Consider the following 17,046-nt stretch of genomic DNA (forward strand, 5'->3'; position numbering starts at 1 on the left):
TTGTAATAAAACTGCAATAAAAGAAATGTGCGCGCTTGCATTGTTTGGAAAACTCCCTACTGAGCCTTGAATGGAAAAGTTTTATGTTTTAGGTGAGGATGCAACTTTCGATTATGTTTCTGGTAGTCAGTTAGTGAAAAAAAGTTTTGCTAATAATTACAAATAGTAAATCTAATACAGCTGCTCAGTTTTGCAGAAGAACAGATTTTTTGGGAATACTCTAGCCCCTAACATTTTAAAATCAATATATGCTCCATTGCTAACCACTAACACTCGTATAAGCTTCATTGGTAACCAGCTTAAAAAAATGACTTCTGCTTGTCTTGATGCTGTGCAAGTTGTCTTGAAGCGACAATATAAAAGGTATTTCTCACTTTCTATTACACTAAAGGAGGTAAGAGGCGCAAAAGTGAATAACTTGGTAGATGATATATCTTAATGATGTTGTAAATTTTTTTTTTTAAAATGGTTATTTACTAAATGAACACTATTTTTTATAATTTTTATTAAACTTATTTCATATTAAAAATTTTAAAAATTAAATTTACCAGCTTCATCCATGTCATCACTGCCATTTTGCACCCAGAGTGAAAACCAAGACCTCCTTGGTAAGTTTTTTACTGTGTTTTAATTTTTGTTTTTCATTTTAATTTTTCAAGCACTCATTTAATATTTTTGTTTTAAATATAGACTTGTCTAGGAGTGATTTATTGGTTTGGCGCCAAAGCCACCCTGGGCCTAAATCAAAAAGGGCCTTCCGCATATGGGCCTGATGATGGAAGAGGGATGGCAGAGGATTCAGGAATGTAGTGATTAACAACTATATATATAATTAATAATAAGTTTATTCAGATTCACTTAGCTGAATCTATATACACTTCTTGATAGGTGTATGTATAGTGTGTATGTATATATTTATTAAGTTGATACTTGTATATAATCTTTTTGTATATTAAGTTTTGTATATAGTTGAGTTTGATTTTTTTATGAAAAATTTGTGTTTTATATAAATACTATTTATTATTACAAAAAAATAATATTTAAGTTTTAACCCACTCTACCCAAGGTGTGAGAGGTGTAGAGCTTCCGAATAATACCCTCTTGCACCCTTTTCACGCATTTATCCCTAAAACCTAAAAAAAAATAAAAATATTCCTTATGTTTATATTAAAAAGTTGCTACTTTAAGCAAGTCTTCACACGATAGCGCAACAAGCGAAAAAATATAATTATTTTACGCCGCTTAACTGAAGCTTTACCATATATATATATATATATATATATATATATATATATATATATATATATATATATATATATATATATATATATATATATATATATATATATATATATATATATATATATATATATATATATTATATACAAAACAATCTGGCGAATATTTTTGAAACGGAAAGCCTTTTTAAAAAACATGTTGCGCTAGTAATTAAGTATAGGGTTAATGTAAAGTTACTTAGCTATATTTAGTTTAAAGGTGAAGAAAAAACTTAAATAGTATTGCAGAAAGTATGATAAAAAAACATCAATGGCTTCACGAAAATCTTATAACCAACAAAAATAGCAATTTTGATTCCAGAAGGCCCCATATTTATGGGGCCCCAATTGTGAAACATTCCTCTTTTCTAACATTTTTTCTTTTATGTTGTGTATTTTATTAAGGTTATATTATATTTGTATATTATTTGTATTATTACTTTGTATTATCATTTGTATTATTGCATATTATTTGTATATATATATATATACAATAACATATAGTATATTAATGTTATATTTGTATAATATTATGTTTTGTATATTATTATAAAGCCCCATAATTATAGGGCCTTCTTTCCCTTTAATATAGGCTTTATTACCTTTACCTTAAATATAGGATTAAGGAAGCTCTTTCATTAAAAATGGATACTCACCTCAGCAATAAACAATATCAAGTGATCAAAAACCCAACTCTTGTACACAATGTACATATTTATCCCATCTTGTAAGATATTTTAGTGGAATAATTTCTGCAATACAAAAAAGCAGACTCCAATGTTATGCACAGAAGAAGATGGGTTTGAAAAATCAAACGTTAAAGCCGAGTTATACATTTTTCATGAAGAATGAGTGACTTTTATAATCAGCTATAAAATTTATCAAGGTTTAAAAATAAATTGGCAAACAGACTTACAGACACAGTTTCTCTTTAATCTTGATACTGGTATGTTATGCCTCCAACTGTAAACTAACTCCTATTGCATAGTCATTCGATATCAAATGAACTTTTTTGACCCATAAAAACTATTATTTTAACATATAACGATCTTGGTGCACCTTCATAAGCGCAAATTGTTAGAAAAAGAAATTTGCCAACGTGAGGAGGTGTGGGTTCCGATCGTGGTATATTATTTATATTTTTGTAACATTTGATACTTTATTGCAGTGTAAATGTTCTGTATCACTATACATATCGCTAAAAAGTATTTAAAAGTGCTACCGCTACCATCCACTTCCTTGGCAATCAGAAATCAATGGCTCTCCTCTATTTTTTCAAATTTTTAAAGTTATTAGACCTAGTCTGCATATAGCCGCTACAAATTATTTTTTTGAAATTTAACAATTAGCAGTTTACTTATATATCTAAAAGTTTTCAATTATAATATTTTTATTATGGAACTATATTTGATTTCATAATAACGGAGCTAACGGAGCTTGAATCATCATAATAACGGAGCTTGAATCATCATAATAACGGAGCTTGAATCATCATAATAACGGAGCTTGAATCATCATAGAAAAAGTTTTTTTTGCAATTAGTTGAGTCTGATTAACAGCACTGGTATTTGACCGAAGGTTATAATTTTAAGAAAATTTTAGAAAATAATATTGTAAAAAAAATTCTGGTAGTAAGTTTTTTTTTATACTTATAGGGTCATTCCATGCCAAGTGGTGCAAATTTTAATGAGGTCCCTTATGGACCATCTCAGATTTTATTGAAATTTTTTGATTTTGTTCATATATATGTTAAAAGCATGTTTTAAAAATTTTAGATCAATATCTAATATGGTTCTTGAGAAAACGCTATTTAAGTAGTGGGCTATTTTGCATAAAATTTCACTCTACAAGAAAAAAGGGTTTTTTCATCATTTTTAACAGCCAATAACTTTTGAACAAGTTAGTTTTATACTTCAATTATTATAAGATAGCAATTGTGCTGTGGATACTTTGAAAAAAGAAAAAAATATTATTGCTGGCATCTTAACTTTTTCCATAATGGCGGGCTAAAGTTGATTTTTTTGTTTTAAGAATAAGTTTTTTTGTGATTTTAAAGACCTTAATCTTAAAAACTAATTACAAAGTTAATACAAATCAAATTGCCTGCTAATCTACATGTGGTGGATAAACATTTTTTTAAAAATCAGTTGATTAAAGAGCTGCATTCAAAAGTTATAGGTCTCCAAAATGAGTCAGATCGAGATTTTCGTAAAATTGATCTGTGATGCAAAGCATCTGTTACCTAAGATGGCACTTTTTTTTTTTTATAAAATTTTTTATACGCATCAATTAAAGACTGTTAATTAATAAAAACCAAAAAAATTAATGGGCGCTTATTTATAACCCCCAAAAGGTAGTCTCTGAAAGTCAGGTAAATTTTCCATAAAAAATTATTACTTTTTAAAAGTTTAGTTATTGTTTCATTTAATTCTATATTACTAGTATGTCAATCTAAAAAGTACTAATAAAACCAAATAAATTGTTGTATTTTAGAACTAATTAATAATAAGTAATATGCCTGAGCTTTCTACTTGCTGTATTGGTAAAGCATTAAATGAACAGTGCTATCTATCTGATAAAAGTAAACGCTACCAAGAACTGTCTAAACTAAACCAAGAGCTTATTTCTTTGAGAAGCAAAATAAATCCCATAGATTTTATTTGTAGCTATCACGAGAAAGTTTACTTGTCGAGGTATGAGAATGAACATCGCAGGTATTGTTGTAATCCGTTGAACAAGCACGCAAAAAATGTGAAAAGTAAGTTTCAATATTTAATATCTTAATTTAATAAAAATACCTCAATAAATAAATAAAAAAATATTTAATAATTATTTCCGTTGTTTTTTAGATTCTCTTAGAGTTATCAGTCTTTCATATGCCAAAGATTTTGGTTTAATACCTGGTCAAAAAATTTGCACTAGTTGCAGAAAAGTTCTGAATTGCAAACATAATACAAAAGAAAATGAACTCCAAGAAAAAGAAATTTATGTTGACAACCATACATTAAAAGAAGATCTTAATTCAAGTATTGCAAGTTTTGGATGCTCACCTCTAAAACTTGTTTCAAAAAAAGATAGAGTTGCATATGGAAAGCGTAAAATTGATAGCGTAAGAGCTCATACACAAAAGGCTGTTGCCAATGTGCTAGGTTTAGAAATAGCTGCACTTTGTGGAATTGAATCACCCTCAAAAAAATGTTTGAAAAAAACAAACACAGATTTAGACAATATTATGACTCAAATTAAGTCAAAATTTGAAAAAACATTGTCAAATTCTGAAAAAATCACACTTCTTACACTCACTCCAGACAGTTGGTCAATAGAGAAAACTCAGAAGTTTTTTTTTACTTCAAAAAGATCTGTTGTACAAGCCAGAAAATTAAGTAAAAAAAGTGGAATACTATCAAAACCTTCTCCAAAATCGGGTAGAAAACTAAGCGAAGATGTAATTACAGAGGTTGTTCATTTCTACGAATGCGATGAATATTCAAGGGTTTGTCCAGGAAAAAAAGAGTTTGTTTCAGTTAAAGTAGATAGTAAAAAGCAACATATCCAAAAGCGCCTTCTAATAGTCAATATGAAAGAGCTACATATTGAGTTTAAAAAGAAATATAGTTATCTTAAAGTTGGATTTTCAAAATTTTGTGAGCTAAGGCCCAAGTGGTGCATTCCTGTGGGTGGTGCTTCTGGTCTGCATGCAGTTTGTGTTTGCCAGTACCATCAAAATGTAAAGCTCCTTGTACCGAAAATTCCTGGAATTTCTGATTACAAAATCTTATTAAAATTAATGGTTTGTAGCTTTGAAAATAGAGATTGTATGCTGCGATAAATGTCCTGCTAAAAAGGTTTTGTTAGACTACATTGACACTTTGTTTACAGAAAAAGAAATTAGTGAAGTTAACTTTTATCAATGGCAAAAATCAAATTACCAATGTACTTTAGTACCAGCAACTCTACCTTTAGATGAATTTATTGAAATGGTTTATGAACAGTTAGATAGTTTACGAGTGCATCATTTTATATCAAAAAGTTAAGCCACCTACTACCAACATTTGAAAACTAATTTAAAAGAAAATCAAGCTTTGGTTCTTCTTGACTTTGCAGAAAACTATAGTTTTCTAATACAGGATGCAGTGCAAGGTTTTCACTGGAATAACAGCCAAGCAACTGTGCACCCCTTTGTTGCGTATTTTATAAAAGATGGAAAACTTGATAGTCAAAGTTATTGTGTTATATCAGATCATCTGAAACATGGAACAGATGCTGTTCATTGCTTTATCGGTAATGTTATTGATAAACTTAAACAATTACAAACATTTGAACACATTATCTATTTTAGTGATGGAGCTGCATCACAATATAAAAATTACAAAAATCTTATCAACTTATGCTACCATAAACACGATTTTGACATGACTGCAGAGTGGCACTTTTTTGCAACATCGCATGGTAAAAGCCCTTGTGATGGTGTTGGTGGAACAGTGAAACGTCTTGTTGCACGAGCCATTCTACAATCACTAAACGATCCTATTGACACACCAAGCAAAATGTACAGCTGGTGTGTTCAACACGTCAAAGGAATATCTTTTTTTTTTGTTGACAAAGTTTCAATAGAAACACATACTACAAACTTCAATTTGGAAGAGAGATATCGTTCTTGTTCGACAATACTTGGGACACGAAACCACCACAGTTTTATCCCAATGTCACTTACCTCAATAAAAATAAGAAGAGTCTCATTTGATATTATTTGCACTAATGTAGATTTTTCTACTTGCAGAACTTATATTAATAAAATTTCCAGTTACTCACCAGGAGAATATGTGGCCTGCGTTTACGATGCTCAATGGTATTTAGGAAATATTCTTAGTATTTCAGAAGAGCATCAAGATCTTAATATGAAATTCATGAAAAAGTCTTTATGTAACAAGTTTACGTGGCCATGCAGAGATGATCTTTGTTGGGTACCTCTAATGCATATTTTATGCAAAGTGCAATCTCTTTAAGTCCAGTCAAACAGTGGAAGATTTTATAGTATTGACTTAAAAGAAATCAATGAGATTATTTTATTATTTGAGAAATTTAACTTTTTGTAAATTTTATTATTTTTGTTTATTTTCTTAAAAACATTTTGTTTGTTTTTCATTAAAAAAATTATTGTATTATAAAGAGGGGAGGGGACAGAGGGGAGGGGACTTTATCTATTGGGATTTAAAAGTTCTTTATCTAAAGGGATTAAAAGGCTTTAAGCATTGATATTTTTTAATTGATATTTCATAATAAATAACATTATATAATTCAATGCATTTATTTATTAAGTCAATTTCAGAATTTCAGAGGTCCATGAGGAACCTCATTAAAATTTGCACCACTTGGCATGGAATGACCCTATACATAAATATTAAAATCTGAAATATGTTTTGCAATAACTTAGACTATCATTGTTTTCATCACATGAGTATCATTATCTAATTTATTTTAAATAACTTATTGCTTTACATGTATGGTTTTGTAAACATTTTAATTTTTTAATTTTGTTTTGCCTGTACAATATTACCGTATAAAAGTTACATTTTTCTTGACTTGGAGTTAAGAGAAGATCTCGATTTATACAACACCCTTATTGTAGATATTTTTGTTATTATGATTTATACAACACCCTTATTGCAGATATTAATGGTCCGAGGATTGATTGTTGTGGGACACCGCAAGCTATATCAAAAGCTCCAGACTTTTGCACGACAAAATACTGTTTTTAGTTAAAAAGATGTTAGAAACATGTTAGGTTTGGATTCACTAATAAGTCAGACCTTAAATCCAATAAAATTTAAGTTTGAAAGTAAAGTGATGTAATTAACAGAATCTAATGCTTCAGAAAGATCGAACCAGTGCTTTAGAAAGATCGAACTAGTGCTCTCAGCACATTATCAAACGTGAAGTTTATTTACAACTTTATCAATATTATATTTAGCAGAATAATATTTATTAAAACCAAATATATATATATATATATTTGGTTTTAATAAATATTATTTATTAAAACCAAATATATATATATATATATATATATATATATATATATATATATATATATATATATATATATATATATATATATATATATATATATATATAACCTTAATACTATTTTTTATTTTAGTGCTTAAAAATGAAAACAATAGTTTGTAACCTTCTGATTTTATTTAAAAAATTAATGAGTGCAACATAATGGTGAGTTAAATAAAAATGAATTTTATTTCTAAACAATAAAAACCATAACTAAAATGAACCCCTACCGTTTACAGTTAAAAACGAAAATGTTTTGAAAGACTGAACGGAAAAAGTAACAAGAATGTGCAATCATTTTGCAAGCATTATTTTGCATGACGAAGTTTTAAATGCAATGAACATTGAATACATTGAACTGTTTATTGTTATGATTTTTCATTAAAAGAAACTTTCAGCTGTTTTGCTATTGTATTTTTTAAAATTTCAAGTTTATATTAAGACAAACCTCAATGAATAGTCTAGAATCAACGCAAGTATATGCTAGAATAGAAAAGCCTAGATCAACGCAAGTATATGCTTAATACGGTTATTGCATTAAGCTAGTTTTAGACTTTTGATATGGAGTGCACGTCAGGGTTAGGGATAACAGTTTCGGTTTCAAAGTTTTTAACCAAATTACATACTATTTTAGTTAAATCATTTTTTCCGTTTTTTTTTACCTAATTTTCAGTAAATGAAAAGTAGAATAACTAATACTATTATTTATGCTAAATTTGAATGGTAGCGTTGTTGCACTTAAATTTATTTTTGGTAGCAACTTCAGTCCGCTATCATATTTGCTTGAAGAAAGCGCTTTCGCAACTCCGCTACCAAGTGGATAGTCTGCATTTAATTAAGGTCCGATTTAGTTAATCAAATTGCACTACCGCAGTCTATATATCGCAAGGTTTAAACCCTGTAATATATGGATTTATCTATATTCTGCAATATATGGGCAGGTTTTAAACTCTACGATAAGCTCTCTGCTTTTTAGCTGCTTTTTATCTGCTTCAGCCTAGAGTTAAAACTGTTAATCTGAGGAATTTTCTATAATATTGAAAATATTAAAAATAGTATCCCATCACAACAAGCGTGAACAAGTAACTTTTATGTATTTTTATGCTAAATAAGCTCTAAAGAATGTCTTGAATACTAATGTCTAAAAAGTTGAACTTTTTCTTATTAAACATTTTTTGCCACATAAATCTCCACTCAGTTTTAAAATAAAGGATATACACAGATAATATATTTAAATTATTTTAGTTTTTGTGTGAATTTTATAAAACAATTAACAATATTAGTTTAATAGCTGGCACGTAATAATGAGTACTTTATATTATGGTAAAATGTCCGAATCCTACTTAAAACAAACTACTTAAAAAAAATTTCTAAATATTTGTTTTTTTTGCTTTTATATTGAACTTGTTTTTGTTTCTGTAGCAATTTATATTAAATATTATTTAAGAATTTATATTAAATATTATTTAAGAATTTATGTTAAATATTATTTAAGAATTTATATTAAATATCATTTAAGAATTTATATTAAATATTATTTAAGAATTTATATTAAATATTATTTAAAAATTTATATTAAATATTACTTAAGAACTTACATTAAATATTTTTAAGAATTTTTTAATATGTTTTTTACATATTTTTTTTTGGTTTTTAGACTTTAAAATATTATAACTACAAAGTTGAATAACATTTTTTGTATGCTTTCTACTGATGGTTCATTTTAACCTGGGAAAAGTTCATTTTAAAATTTTCTTTGAGCTTTCTCTTAAGTAAAATAATTTTTGAATGGTTTGTTGTCAATATATATATATATGATAGTCAATATCATAATAGTTTGTTGTCAATTTTGTAAACAGAAAAGACACAGTACAAGGTACACAGCGACATAACTCATTTTAGAGTTAATGTATGAATTATTAATATTAATAATATGAACATTAGGAGAATGAAACCTTTTTTGTGCAATAAAAAGATCGTGATTTCTTGAAATGTTTCAAAATATAAAAACTCAGTTTTGATATTTTGATCCTTTTTCAAAATTCATTTTAAACTGTATTTAATTATGAACATTTTAAGTGCTTTGAATGTATATTAAAAATATTATTTAAATTTTATTAAATAACTAAATTTTATTAAATAATAAGAAAAATTTAAAAATGGAAAAATTTGAATATTGAGCATATATTAAAACCCGTACTCGGAGTTTTAGCACAATCCATAACCAATGAGTTGGTTTTAGTTTATGGTGACCAAGCGCCAAAGTATAGTACGGTTGACAAGTTGGTTACTTTTTTTAAAGATGGTAGAGAGAGTCTCGAAGATGATCCTTGCTCAGGACACCCACAACCACATATCCCAGTGGACATTGGAGGTCCACTGAATATTATTACAGGGAATGCATTGTGGTTTTATTTAAGTTCGACACAAATCGGCTAACGCTAGTTGGGTTATTGAAGGTGAAAGTCTTAGAACTATTGCAAGATGCAATAGATCTTCTTCAAAACAAGAGGTATTGTTCATTTGGATTATGTTGAAAAGGGAGACACCATTGCAAGTCAATATTATTTAAGAAACTGTTTGAAACCTCTTATATGCAAAATAAATAAGCAAAGACCTAAAACAGGCACTCGAAATTTTAAATTTCTCCACGAAACACTCGACCCCATATAACTCAAACCATCAAAAATTATCTTAACCAAGATGGAATCACAATAATTCGCTACCCGCCATACTCCCCAGACTCAGTTCCACCCGATTATTGGTTATTCGATTTGATAAAAAAAAATCTTGATAACGGTACTGACGTCGAAATTCAAAAAACCGCATAACGATGCTACTTTAAAGTATACCCAAAGAAGATTATAAAAAATATTTAACAAATGGCTTGAAAGGATGCAAATTTGTATAGATAATGATGAAAATTATTTTAATAAAAAATAATTTTAAAAAACTCTTTTATTTTTTTTTATAGGGGAGTTCTACGAGGTTTTCTTACGACCTAAATAGGTATAAAGCAGACACTAGTTCTAAGAGTTTTTCGTATTGTAGCATTTAGGGCTGTTAGTTCGAACATGTTCATTGATTTTTTCGTAAAGTTCGAACGTTCTAACGTAAATATTGTTCAAGTTCGAACGTTCGAACTTTACACAAAAATTTCAACCATCAAGTTCGAACTTTTTTCTCCTAATAGTTCGATCTTTTAAAATTTTAAAAATAATGTCTTTTCATTAATTTTTGTAAAACAAGGTGAAATATAAGTAAAAATTATATATTTGAAGATTTTTGCTTTTTTTGTTTTGTGTTTGTCTGGAAGCTTTAAAAATATAATCAAAATTACATTACCTGTAGCGCCCTCGCAATTAAGGTAGGATCGGTTTTTTCCTATTAAAAAGTAGTTAAACAGTGACTGGTATTTTTTCTACATTTGACCACTGTTTATTTACGCTTGAAATTAAAATTATAAAAAGTTTTAAGTTCAAACAAAAATGGCTACTCAGCTTTAGCACATCTAGAAAATCTGAAGTTTAGGAGTATTTTCATTTGTTGCCAAAAGCTGCAACGAGCAAAATGTGCCTCAACACGCATTATTACAAGGCACTTAAAAATAAACACAAAATAGAAGTTCTCAAATGTAATAGGATCAATAAAAATCAAATTAATAAAATAATAATTTAGTACATTAAAATGATATATTTGTTAAACCCAGTTGTTTTAAATCAAGGTAATCAGTTTGATGTATTTTTAAATAATATAGATAATTTTTCAAATTAATCTTATTCAAATATTATTCCAGCTTAGAGAGATAGACTCGATATTAATAAAAAAGCCCAAAATGGAAACGATATTAGAAATTATAACTAAGCATTGACTCAAGCGAAAGAACCAAAAATGTTCTATTAAAATATATGATTTTCAAATGGTATGATCTCGTGAAAGGGCTCTCTAGCCTTGGATTGTTTCCGCATAGAAAAAAATAGAAACTGGTTGCAGGATGATACCTTGCATTTACTTTTTATAAACAAATAAAAGTCTGTATAAATAAATTAACAGTTTTGTGTTTTACTTGCACCCTTTTATTTTCAATTTTAAATAAATAAAAACTATTAAAAAAAGTTCGAACATTTTTCCTAAATAGTTCTATAGTGTTTGAGTTCGAACCTTTTAAAAAAAGTTCAAATCGGCAGCCCTAATAGCATTCTTGTAAGAAAAAGTCTTACGTGTTTAGTAATATTTAATTTTGACAGCAAATACCGACGATTATAAAAACCGCTTCTTGAATAGTGTTTTGATTTGTATTTAATTTATTTTGCTATCTTTCACTGTTGTGCTTTCAATTTGAAATGTTGAACGAAATGTTTGGCGCGAACTTTTACCAAACCCTTACCATATATTCAATTAAAATTAATTCGTTTGGCTTTAATTTGTCTTTTATTTGCTTTAAAATCTCACTAAAAATGAAATCATTGATCTTTGAGATCTTGATTTAAGCTAAAGTTATCAAATACTACTTTAGTTCTATAGTTGATAGACTTAGAGCTTTACAAATTTTTAAAAATGTTTACAAGAGATAACCGATTGTTTACCATTGTTACCATTTTATAAACTGATGTAAAGATTTTTCTGTTTTCGTCTTTTTCCTGGTTCAGAAACGTGCGTCACGTACTCATGTTTTTGATTTAAATAAATCACTCTTTTCAATAAGATCAATTTATTCGTGGATTCATAATAAAAATATCAAAAGTTTTGATATTTTTATTACGAACACCTTTGAACTTTAAAAACCCCTTGTTTAAATGTTATTGTTATATGAAATGTTATTGTTATATAAAATGCGTCAGAAAGTTACAATCAGAGAAGCTAATCTGACGGCAGAGATGCGTCAAATTGGCTTAACTGAGCTATCACTCTTTGGCATAAAAGTTAACGCGTTATATTAAAAAAGTTTAACGTAATGTAATAAGATTAAAGATTTTTTTTTTACAAAACTAATATTTCCACTGAATTTTTTGCCTCAAAGTTCTTAAGGATCAATATTTATATCAGTTTTCTAAATTTTGTTACTTTTTGAATTTTGTGACTTTTTTCAAACGCGGCTTGGAAAAACACTTCATACATTGTTAAATCCAGACTAGTGTTTTTGCGACTAGTGTTGTTGCGTTACTTCATGACGTAAATGGGGTTAAATAAAAATGCTTTTTTGAATATATGGTATATCAGCACCAACATTTAGTATTTAAATACCATGTAATTTTATAAATTCAGTGGAATTTCGAATATATTTTAGAAATTTCACAGAATAACTAAATATTTTGGAAACAAAATAAAAATTAAAGAAATCGAAGAAAAGGGCGACGGGGAAAAATGCGTGGAAAAGTTTAATAAAATATTTAGCTGGTTTAGCTAATTGTAATTTTTCTTGAAAAAATCTTTTTATCTACGATAAAAAAGTTCTTTAATTTTTGTTCATTTTAATTTTCCTTGAACGAATTCTATTTAAATAAATAACAAATATTATTTGTTCACTAAATATTTGTTCGTTGAGCTCGTTAAAATTGTATTTGATTAACGAATATTCGTTAAACAAATTAACGATTATAGTAACTATTTTAAAAATACTATTTTTTTTAAAATACCTTTTTTTTTCTAAAACATTTAGTATTTTTATTAGATAAGTTCTCAAATAAAAATACCAACTTTTAAAACAAAAAAATTTTTTTTTTAGTTTTTTTTTATTAAAATTTTTTGCCCATATCACCGACGTCATACATACATATTACATATTAAAGTATACGTTATTCTTACATATACGAGCGTAAATACATGCTATCCTAGAGAGATAATATCAATCTAAAATGTGTTTTGAATATTTGTAATTTTTTTTTCTCCTACATTCTGCTAATTAGTGAAGCTACATGAAATATTTATTCTTGTTGATAATATCTTTCTTGGTATAACTTTAATATCAAAGGAAAATCAAATACATATTATCAATCAACTGACAAATTTTATTTGATTAGATATAATTATATACGACTAGAAATATTTATGTTATATTAAATGCCATGTTTAAATGCCAATTTATGTTTTTATTAAAGATAAATTTATATTTGATCAAAGTGATATCTTGCATGATTTTTACCATTTTTGTTGATCATTTTTATAAAATTTGTTAATCTTCGTTTTTTTTATTTTATTATAATCCTTAAAATAAAATCAAAAAAACGGATTCATGAATGATACCTGAATACATGAATGATACATGAATACGTGAATGATACATGAATAGACCCAGAAAAAGAAAAAATATAAGGTAACAGTTTAATTTTATGATGCCACTGAAATATTTTTATTTCATACGGCGATTTCACTATATTTCATCAGAAATATTTTTATAAATGTAATGTTGTATACAAAATTACTATATTACAACAGTTTTATGCAATATTATATGCAATATTAAAGTTTCATTATAATATTGTTGTATATAACAATGCAATAATTTAAGTAAAAAGTTTAAGATAATAAATTATCTAGTTAAATGCTTAAATAACCAGCTTAATATAAATTTATAATCAGCTGATTATTTTGGTATTTAACTACATAATTTATTATCTTAAACTTTTTACTTAAATTATTACATTGTTATATACAACACTTAAGTGAATAACAGAAATTGTTAAAATAATTTGGTGGCAACCCTGTTTAAAAGTTAATTTTAAATGGACGTGTTATTGTATTTAGTCTTAAAACACATAGTTCATTGATTTAAATTTCTGACCAATTTACTATTTGTACTCTTTTGTTTATTGAGTATTTACTTATAAGGTAGACCGAAGATAACTCAGGGCTGCTTTAATGTTATTTTTCGAATGTGATGAGCTGTTACCTTACCAATAACTAAATAATATAAAATAATCTATTTTTAGTTTTGTGGAAATATATGGTACTGTCGACCAGTTTCATAAAACCATTTTTATCAAGATTAAGAGTAAGCTTTTTGCTATCTTTAAAAAAATTATCAACTTGTTTCTTATTAATAGCTTCCACATGTGATGTAGACAGTCTTTTTGAAGAAGGATTGAGCACATAGAGTCAATAGAGTATGTTTACACTTGAAAGCCAGAAACCTATCATACGATGTCAAATATGATTTAACATCGTATCGTATTTGAAATCCTCAATCTGAAACGTAAAACTGTTTACCAGTGCTTTGTAAATACTTATTTTGTCCCAACAGGAACTTCGACTTCCATTCATCTTATTTTTCAGCGTTGATCTTAAAATATTTTGTCCACTGTTAACGTTTTATAACCATTTTAATGACTTGAATAGTCAATTGAAGGTTAGTATAATTATACAATTTTATTTATTCTGCATCATCAAATACAATCTTCTTACCTTTTTTTCCATACCATTTTAAGTACATCTATTACAAGAGTAATACCTAGTATGCTAAATGATTCGTTTTCAAAGTGCTTTTGCATCACAAACAAAGTAAGACTCTGATAAGCCAAATTGTATTATTTCACTGATTGCTCGTATTGTTTGTCGTTTATGTTAACTACTGCTATGTTTTGCTACAAATTCAGAAACAAGTTTTTATAAATACCAAATAAACTTACTATAAACTGTTAAAACTTTCAAAATGAATTTAAGTTGGCCAAGATTAATATAAGCTACATTTTCATATAGGCTGTCATTTTGTGCCGAAATCACCCTGAAATATTGTGCTTAGACAAAAATCTATTTTCACATTTAAATGTATATCCTTTGATTGATATTTATGTAAACTTAATATCTTTTTGATGTTATTTTTTATTCTAAAGTATACATATGCCTCATTGGCAACAATGGCAATATCAATTTTATTCTTTGCACCTAATACCGTAAAGAGTTTTTTTTAATCAGAAGTGCTAACAAATTTTTCATGCATTGTTGGGTATATATATCTTTTAAAATTGGGAATTTAAGAAATCATTCTCTTTATTAATGTTATCAAGATATTTTGATGTAATTGACTCCTAAGAATTTGAATCAGAAATAACAATAATAAATAGAATATAACATGCGCACTACAATCATAAAATATAGCATGCGCACTACAATCAACACGGGTAGGGTTACTATTTAATATTATTAATTGAAATTACCGTGTCTCTTTATTATTATTATTATTATTATTGTTATTATTATTATTATTATTATTATTATTATTATTATTATTATTATTATTATTATTATTATTATTATTATTATGTATTTCGCCGATAAGAAAAGTTTACAAGTTTATGCAATGCAAATATATAAATACATGGCTGGGGCAAGAAGAAGACAAGTTCTGTCTTATCACCAAGCCCCTTAACTTTTACTGCTAGTTTTTCATAAATCCGTTTTTCAAAAATCTTCTTCCTGAGGTTTGTTATAAATTTTTTAAAAAGGTTTTGGTCCAAGCATATTTCAGGGCGATTTCGGCACAAAATGACAAAATAGGCCCACAGTTTATAAAAAATATTATGTACAATGCTTTTGTTTCCTGATTAATTTTTGTAAATAAAACTGTGTTGAGGGGGTAATAGTTTAATTAGTTATGAAGATTTGGTAAATTAAATTAAGACATTTAAAAAATACTTTTGTAATTTTTAGTACTTATATTATTAGCTCATTAAATGCTCATTATTGCAGACTAATTTAAAGCCATTATCTAATTAGGATAAGTATAAAAAGCATCATTATAAAATTCAAAAATTGCTTATTGCAAGGATTCACGTCCTAATATCAATAATTACTCATTGTCAAGTGGCAATTTGACTCTAAATGATTGCTTATGTTTTAGATAATAAGAAAATATATCACCCACTTCTCTGAGAAAAGTAAGACGCTGATAAGCCATATTGTATTATTTCACTGATTGCTCATTTTGTTTGTCGTTTATATTAACTACTACTATGTTTTGCTACAAATTCAGAAACAAGTTTTTATAAATACAAATAAACTTACCATAAACTGTTAAAACTTTCAAAATGAATTTAAATTGGCCAAAGTTGTTATGAGCTAGATTTTCATATAAGCTGATCATCTATTTTCACATTTAAATATCCTTTGATTGGTATTTATGTAAACTTAATATAGTAGTTTATAGTAAGTTTATTTGGTATTTATAAAAACTTGTTTCTGAATTTGTAGCAAAACATAGTAGTAGTTAATATAAACGACAAACAAAATGAGCAATCAGTGAAATAATACAATATGGCTTATCAGTGTCTTACTTTGTTTGTGATGCAAAAGCACTTTGAAAACAAATCATTTAGCATACTAGGTATTACTCTTGTAATAGATGTACTTAAAGTGGTATGGAAAAACGTAAGAAGATTGTATTTGATAATGCAGAAGAAAATGTTACTAAACGTAACAACAACTCTTTTTCATATATAACGGTTTAGATCAGTGTCGTCAATAGATGGAATAAAACTGATGAAGTTGCTTAAGCATTATTTTATTTATTTAAAATAAGTTTTACAAAAAAATAAGTGAAGGAAAAAGTACATAAAAATAAAAATTACAAATTTCCTTAACTTTATTACAAGGACTTGGAGATTTGCAGCAGTTCATTTGATTTTTTTTATCAAAACAGGCTTTGGATGCTTTGAATACCATTAAACAGGTTTTCCAAAAATCACCACTGAAAGTAGCAAAAATTATA

The 17,046-nt window shown here is 27.1% G+C and overlaps 2 protein-coding genes across 2 annotated transcripts in view; both read left to right on the top strand.

The window, feature by feature from the left end:
• Positions 1-3,642: 3,642 nt before the first annotated feature.
• LOC136088633 (uncharacterized) lies at positions 3,643-5,328 on the top strand. The gene is made up of 2 exons (XM_065812830.1): positions 3,643-4,035; positions 4,127-5,328. The coding sequence occupies exons 1-2, from the start codon at positions 3,792-3,794 to the stop codon at positions 5,104-5,106; spliced, it is 1,224 nt and encodes a 407-aa protein (XP_065668902.1). The 5' UTR covers positions 3,643-3,791; the 3' UTR covers positions 5,107-5,328.
• Positions 5,329-13,499: 8,171 nt separating this feature from the next.
• Positions 13,500-17,046, top strand: part of LOC100209373 (voltage-gated purine nucleotide uniporter SLC17A9) — a 31,490-nt gene continuing 27,943 nt past the window's right edge. The window contains exon 1 of the mRNA XM_065812832.1: positions 13,500-13,656. The gene's annotated coding sequence lies outside the window, so the exon portion shown is untranslated. The remainder of the gene's footprint in view (positions 13,657-17,046) is intronic.

The sequence above is a fragment of the Hydra vulgaris genome, chromosome 12 (genome assembly GCF_038396675.1).
Source record: "Hydra vulgaris chromosome 12, alternate assembly HydraT2T_AEP".
Taxonomy (NCBI): Eukaryota; Metazoa; Cnidaria; class Hydrozoa; order Anthoathecata; family Hydridae; genus Hydra; species Hydra vulgaris.